The 6,810-nt window shown below is 36.2% G+C and overlaps 1 protein-coding gene across 1 annotated transcript; it reads left to right on the plus strand.

Moving 5' to 3' along the window:
* Nucleotides 1–412: 412 nt before the first annotated feature.
* Nucleotides 413–6,487, plus strand: LOC110811783 (transcription factor bHLH48-like). Its single transcript, XM_022038354.2, has 7 exons — nucleotides 413–1,563; nucleotides 1,675–1,803; nucleotides 1,908–1,973; nucleotides 3,541–3,609; nucleotides 4,141–4,212; nucleotides 5,189–5,402; nucleotides 6,015–6,487. Exons 1-7 carry the CDS (start codon nucleotides 1,039–1,041, stop codon nucleotides 6,050–6,052), a joined length of 1,113 nt encoding a protein of 370 aa, XP_021894046.2. The 5' UTR covers nucleotides 413–1,038; the 3' UTR covers nucleotides 6,053–6,487.
* The last annotated feature ends 323 nt before the right edge of the window (nucleotides 6,488–6,810 follow it).

Here is a 6,810-nt window from a genome sequence, read left to right on the forward strand (position 1 = left end):
TTGTCCTTAAAAAAAAAAAAGATGCCACAAGAACTAATTATTTTATTAATAATGAAATGATTAAAATTTTGACTAAATTAAAGCTTTAATTTAATAATTAAAAATAAAAATATTATTTTATAAGGGAATATTCCACATAAAAATCATAATTAGCCCTTTAAACTAAATCAACATATATATATATATTATAATAAGATAAAATTAACTTTTAAATAAAAATGGAGCACACTCCAAACTCAAAATTTATAATTTTTTAATAAAATATATATATAATTAGTATAATGTAATATAAAATTTTATAAAATTAATTTTTATTATTTTTATAATTAAATTAAATATAAATTTTATATATAAATCATGTATACATACAGTGAGAAAATCAAGTTGATAGAGGACAGTTTTTGTGAAAAACAAACACTCCCCCTCCCCTCCCCCCCGTTCCGGTACAATATTTTGTACACTAACGTACTAAAAAAATAAGAGGAAAAAGAGGGTCCCGTTCCGAGTTCTTTATTTTCTTCTCTCCAACCCGACGAACTGTACAGCTAGAACCGTACACGCCGAGCCCCATTTGCTCACAGAATTTCTCTTATAATTAAGCCAGACACCCTTGCGGCAACGTTGCTTTCTCTCTACTTCAAATGGTTGATGACAAATCTCTGTGCGCGGAAATGAGATAAGAGGGAGAGAGAGAGTTAAACAACACAGAAAACGGAGGAAACCCATGCAGATTGACCGCCATTGAAGGACCTTATTATTGTTTACACGAACAAACACACTTTACTTTCCGCAAACAAACAAAAGAAACGACCATCTTTATCTGTCTTCACTACCCTAAATTTTCCCACTTTGTTTTCACTAACTGTGAAGAACTCGAGTAGGGGTTTGAGTTTTTTTTTTTTTTTTTGTCTTTTCTAGTTGTTGGTCGAAATTGGCGCTGCTCCAGGTGAATTTCGATTGAGTTAACCGAGTGGGTGCGATTTTTTCTTGCTAAATCGAAGTGAGTTTGGTCCATTTTAGCTCGATTTGGTGCCGTCTATGGACCTAATTGGAGGAATCATTGCTAGATCCAGCCCCAGGGAACCCGAACCAGATGAGACTGTGCTTGATTCCTTGCAATTCAACGAAGAGATACACCGAATGATGGCCGCACCGCCTGAGAATGGAAGTTCCTTTACGGCGCTTCTCGAGTTGCCGGCGACACAGGCCATGGAGCTTCTCCACTCGTCCGATTCTGGAAACTCTCCGGCGCCACGTGCCGGAGACGACGATCTCAAACATAGCTTTCAATCATTCGATGGGACCATGAATTTCCCTTCCAATACTGCTCTCATCGAGCGCGCGGCGAGGTTCTCGCTCTTCGCTGGAGAGCACATCAGCAACAACTCCCCGGAAACGAGCTCGGTTCCGTCTAACTCCAGCGGGAATCTGGAGAGAGTTAAGAGCGAGCCCGCGGAGACCGAGTCTTCACAGCCGTTGGTTTCTGATCCCGCGGCGGAGAACCAGAGCCACAACCAGAACCAGAGGTCGGCGGTGAAGAGGAAAGAGCGAGAAAAGAAAGTGGTACATAATTGCGCTTTGTTGGATTTTCCATTATTAGTAAATGGGTTCATTTTCAGCTAATTAATTGCGGATTAAATGTTAATCAACACTCTTCTTTGCTGAATTTTTTAGGCCAAAGGCTTAGCGAAGAAGACCAAAAGTGCTGCAAACGACAGCTCTGAAGATGCTGAGAAACTCCCTTACGTCCATGTTCGGGTTCGTCGTGGTCAAGCTACGGATAGCCATAGTTTGGCAGAGAGAGTAATTCTAATCCCATGATTAAGAACTTAATTAGTCATTTCAATGATTAACAAGACCCTTTTTCTTTTACAGTACTAATTTATCTTACTTCTGGGTCTTCGCAGGCAAGGAGAGAGAAAATTAATGCTCGTATGAAGCTGCTGCAAGAGCTGGTCCCCGGCTGCAATAAGGTTATTTAGTGTTGCTGCTTATGATGTTTTGTTTTTTTTTAATTAATTGGTTGGTTAATCATTTGATTGTGATTTGGGATTAAATCAGAACATTTTCCTAAATGGTCCTCCAAAAAAGTGGATTATATCTGTAGATTATGTGCTATAATAACGTTTTTGTCCTTGTCAACCTTTTTCACTAAAGTGAATTGCTTTTATACCAAGAAAAGTGATATCTTGATGTTTAAGTGGCAATCTTGTAATTTTGATTGTTTATTTCATTTTTATTGTGATGAGGGGTTTGTTACTTGTCATTTTTTGAGGTTAGGTTTGTCATTTGAGATTGGTTCATTATTATTATTATTTTTTTAATATTTTGAGACATTTACAAGTGAATCGAGTTGGCGATTTTAATCGTTCATTTCTGTAAAGTAGTGTTTGCGACTTAAAACTCACCATTAAAGGTCGATTGAGTAAACGACCAAAGTACCCTTCAATGGCCAGGTGGGAAAAAAATTCTAGTTTTGTGGAAATGCTAGCTGGAATATGCCCTTAAGGTCTTTGGTTGGGAGACACTTATGGTGTCTGGATGGATTAGGATTAAGTGTATGTGGGGTCCCATCCAGTTGAAACTCACAATTCTAACACCACTTGGGAGGGTGGATTGTATTGTCTTCTCCTGCAAGTTCGGTATCCATTCTTAAAGCAGTGTTGAATAAAAGGATGACTTAGGTACAACTCCTTTCACAAATTAATATGCTAAAAAGACAATAACTATAATCCAATGGCAGTGGATTTTCTTTGTTGATATGAAACATACTTATTTTTATGCCTTGATCAGTTGCTTGATTGATGGAAGAAAACTAGGAGGCAGGGATGTGATACTTTTTCCATGTCTGGGCTACAATCAATGAAGATTCAAATTGATCAATTATTTCGTTTCTATCTCGAGGAAAGTAGGTCATGGATTATGATTTTCTGAATTGTGGAAATTGGTGCATGACTTAAATTGTCCAAAAAAAGAAAAAAAGAAAAAAGAAATTTTATGTTACCATTCCATCTGTTAGTTTCAATTAAATCTTTTAACATGTTCGCTTTGAATTTTGTCTATAGACTCTGTAGACTTGACCTGAGCTAATTATAGACTTTACAGTATGGAGGCATTATTATAGAACAGTCTTCCCCAGCAGGAATCTAATTCATGGGAAGTCCATATGGCTACTTAACCTTTCCCTTTAGTCCTATATGCTTGTGTCACAATTATTTTGTTTTGTGATGCTTTACCTTTGCAGTTATATTGAGCTGAAAGTTTGGGAAGTAATTCATGTAAAGCTATCAACAAAGAATTCAATATGTCAATGATGATGTCTCGAAGAGCCAGGCCATACTAAAAATTTTGGAATCGTTTGTCTTAAATAGAAAAGTAATGTTATAACATTGAGATAATGGAATTACATATTGTTATCAAGGAATGTTATAATAAGCTTTGAAAAAGCTCTTGTACTTGGTGTTGATGAAGTTTGCTGAATAGATTTCCTCTTCAAAAGAGCTCTTGAGAGAAACTGACCCAAAAAGTTTTGCCATGCAGATATCGGGTACAGCATTGGTGCTGGATGAAATCATCAACCATGTGCAAAGCCTACAACGCCAAGTGGAGGTGACCCTTTCACTTCCCAGAATAAATTTTTATTCCGACTTTCACTTCTAGGAGATTGCTACCTAAAGTTTATCCTTTCCAAAAAATTCCTGACTCTCTACTTTCTGGATTTTCTTTTTCCTGAACTGAAACTGCTTTCTGAAGACATAAAAGATCAGATTACAGAGAGTAAATTTTTTACATCTATTAGGTTTTGGAGTTCGTGCAATGTAGACATCCTTTTTCTTCTGAGTTTTTTTTAATCATCTTTTTCTTCTGAGTTTAATGTCCTTGTAACTTACTTTTTAGGCTACCAAAAACATTCTTCTTTGGACTATTTTTTTTTTTTTTGAAATAAAACTTTTGTTGGTAAATAACTAATTTTCCATGCGATCATCCTATTTTGGCAAGTGAAAAATGAAATATTCACTGTAAAATCAACCTAGTTCTTGATTCCTGGAAAGTAGTCAACTTCTGTACCTTGTTGAATTGATACCTGCTTTGCTTTTTCTTGCTGCAATTTTATTCTTATTGCCTGTTTCTTTGCTGTAGTTCTTATCAATGAGACTTGCCACTGTGAACCCAAGAGTTGATTTCAACCTGGATAATATATTGGCTGCAGAAGTAAGTATAAAACAGCTTTCAGATCTTGCTATGTTCATTCTGGAATGGGGAAATTCATAGACTTTGAGATGTTATTTTTGTAAGTATAAAACAGTTAGCTGTAGGAAGGGTTTTAGCTTGTGTTGCAGTAGTTTGGATAGTGAGGTTCTCTACTACATCGACATTCACGAAACTCATATTTGGCTGCATTTTTGGTTATATATTTTCTGAATGAGCCTAGATAGGGAAAATAATTTTAGTCATATTGCTGGACTGTGGACAAAATATTTTGTAATTTGAAATTTATCTACCCATTATCTCCGAAGAATGGTTTTGTCCAATGGGCCTCAAAGCATAAAAAAGAGGGGAGAGAGAGAGAGAGAGTCTTCTTTATTAATGTGTTCAAAGGAGTGGATCAGATCTGGACCACCTTATTCTGTCCACTCATCCTTAACAATTTGAACTATTTGTTAGATTAGGTTTGACAAGAGAAAACACAGTTTTTGTAGTGTGGTCTATATCTTTATCTAATGTAGTTATTTCAGTGGGACTCCCAAGTTGGTGGTCCAGTAGAAATCTTCTACAATGGACCTGTATTGATTTGGTATTGATCATCAAGTCCCAACTACTTCATGGTGCCAGATAAGGAGGTGCTTTAATCATGGAGTGACAAGTACAATTATTTTTCATTAATAGATTACTCTGGTTCTAATTGAATGACTCCATTATCTGCTACTGCCAGGTTTCGCAGTGTCATTGTACTTTTTTTATGCATAAAACTGCGGGTGTAGTCATGTGGAAGTAGTTTTCGGATGGAACATCTTTATCTGGGTACACTTACGGCTCTAGTTTATCAGAGTTGTTGGCTAAGAGTAAATGTGATTCATTTGCTTGATAAGTTCCTCTCTCTGTTTTATGAAGGAATTCAGCATTTAGGTAGCATCCTCATTGTGGTGAAGGCCAATAATGGTACTTGTTTTTCTTTTAATGCCTGTAGAGTGGATCTCTAATGGATAGCAACTTCCCCAGCATGGTAATGCCTATGATGTGGCCAGAAGTCCCAGTCAGCGGAAATAGGCAACAGTATCAGCAACAGCAATGGCATTTTGATGCATTTCACCAGCCAGTTTGGGGAAGAGAAGAGGAAAACCACCATAACTTCACTACTCCAGAGAACTCACTTTTGAGTTATGACTCCTCCGCAAATTCAGGTAGATAAAAAATTTACTTGGTTCTTTCAACTTTTGGTTTCAGAATTTGATCGTGTTGCCTGGTGGGAACATATCTTCCTACATTGTGCTTTGTGGATAGTAAACAATTAAAGGAGCAACTTGTAGTTGCTCCGTTAGACCATTATCCTCAGAAATCCCACATGGCTGTGGTGTTCTTAGAGTCTCGAATTTTATGGTTAAAGAAACAAAATCGAACAGAAACAAGAAAGTTATTGAAGTATTGACAGGTAGTTTGTTCTCTTATTTTATTTTATTACAAAAATATCCCCTCAGTGAGGAATCTCCTACCTAACCCTTAAAAAAGCCGACTACTCATTAAACCTTGAGGTGTGTGTATTATTCTGTTAGTTGACAGTCAGACAACCGATAAAAGTTAAGGTACTTAATGTAGGATTTACAGAATGCCGTTTTACCATAGATGGTATTTCGGAGTACAATAAAAACAAGAGGGTGTTTTTATAATTATGCTAAGTTAAAACGGTAACCTTGTAAAATTCATAAACAATTTGGCATGAAGAGTCGATTCTTTTATATGCTTTTTCTTGAAAGTAGCAAGATCATACTGATTATCGATATTTTATCATGATGTAGCGACTTTGCACTCGAGTCAATTGAAAATGGAGCTGTGAAGGCAGACCGGAGTTCAACTGGTGGTGGTTTTTACTGTATATATGAAATGTAATATTAGCAGGTAGCAGGTACTTAGAGGAAGGCCTCACCATTTATCTGGGGTTCCCATGTCTAATCACCAGAGTCCCCCTTGATTTCACTCAACCTGATAAGAGAAGTTCCCCATGTCATTCTTATATATATGAAACATATATATATAGATCTTACTATATATGCTAACTTTCAGAATCATTCAATCTAATACCTTCCATGTGTGAGATGGTTGATTGATTCATAGTGTATAAACATATATATATATATATATATATATATAAGGGACTGTGTGGAAGTTGGCTTATTTTGTTCCCTGTTGGTGTCAAAGATTATAAACTGCATCTTTTGTTGATGAACAGAAACTAATGTTGTGATATGAAGACTTTTTAATATTCTTCTTCTTCTTCTTCGCATAGTTTTCTCCATTAATGGGCATCGGTCCTTGTTTGGTAACCTCTCAGAACTGGTCTGGCCCGCTCTGGTCTGAGCCTGCCATGGCTCATTAGACACACGATATTGCAAGTCGTGACATTATCAGACCATGCTCTTGTGTTGGTTTAGTTTATTATTATCAGTAGTTTTTTCAGAATGGTATGTTCTAAATAGGTTTTCCAGTCATCATATATATATATATGTATATATATATTTGATGAAGAAAATCTCAAGAGTCAAGTTTTTAACCTGTTATCTCTGTTCCAATTAAAGAAGTTCAGTTGTTATGGAT

This window comes from Carica papaya, chromosome 8 (assembly GCF_054855325.1).
Source record: "Carica papaya isolate Zhongbai chromosome 8, ASM5485532v1, whole genome shotgun sequence".
Taxonomy (NCBI): domain Eukaryota; kingdom Viridiplantae; phylum Streptophyta; class Magnoliopsida; order Brassicales; family Caricaceae; genus Carica; species Carica papaya.

Bases quoted from the DNA above. Each gene is read 5' to 3' on its own strand.
- LOC110811783 (XM_022038354.2), top strand. From the start codon at position 1,039: ATGGACCTAATTGGAGGAATCATTGCTAGATCCAGCCCCAGGGAACCC. The intron at 1,974-3,540 runs GTTATTTAGTGT...TTTGCCATGCAG, and splicing joins TGGTCCCCGGCTGCAATAAG to ATATCGGGTACAGCATTGGT. The intron at 5,403-6,014 runs GTAGATAAAAAA...ATCATGATGTAG, and splicing joins TGACTCCTCCGCAAATTCAG to CGACTTTGCACTCGAGTCAA.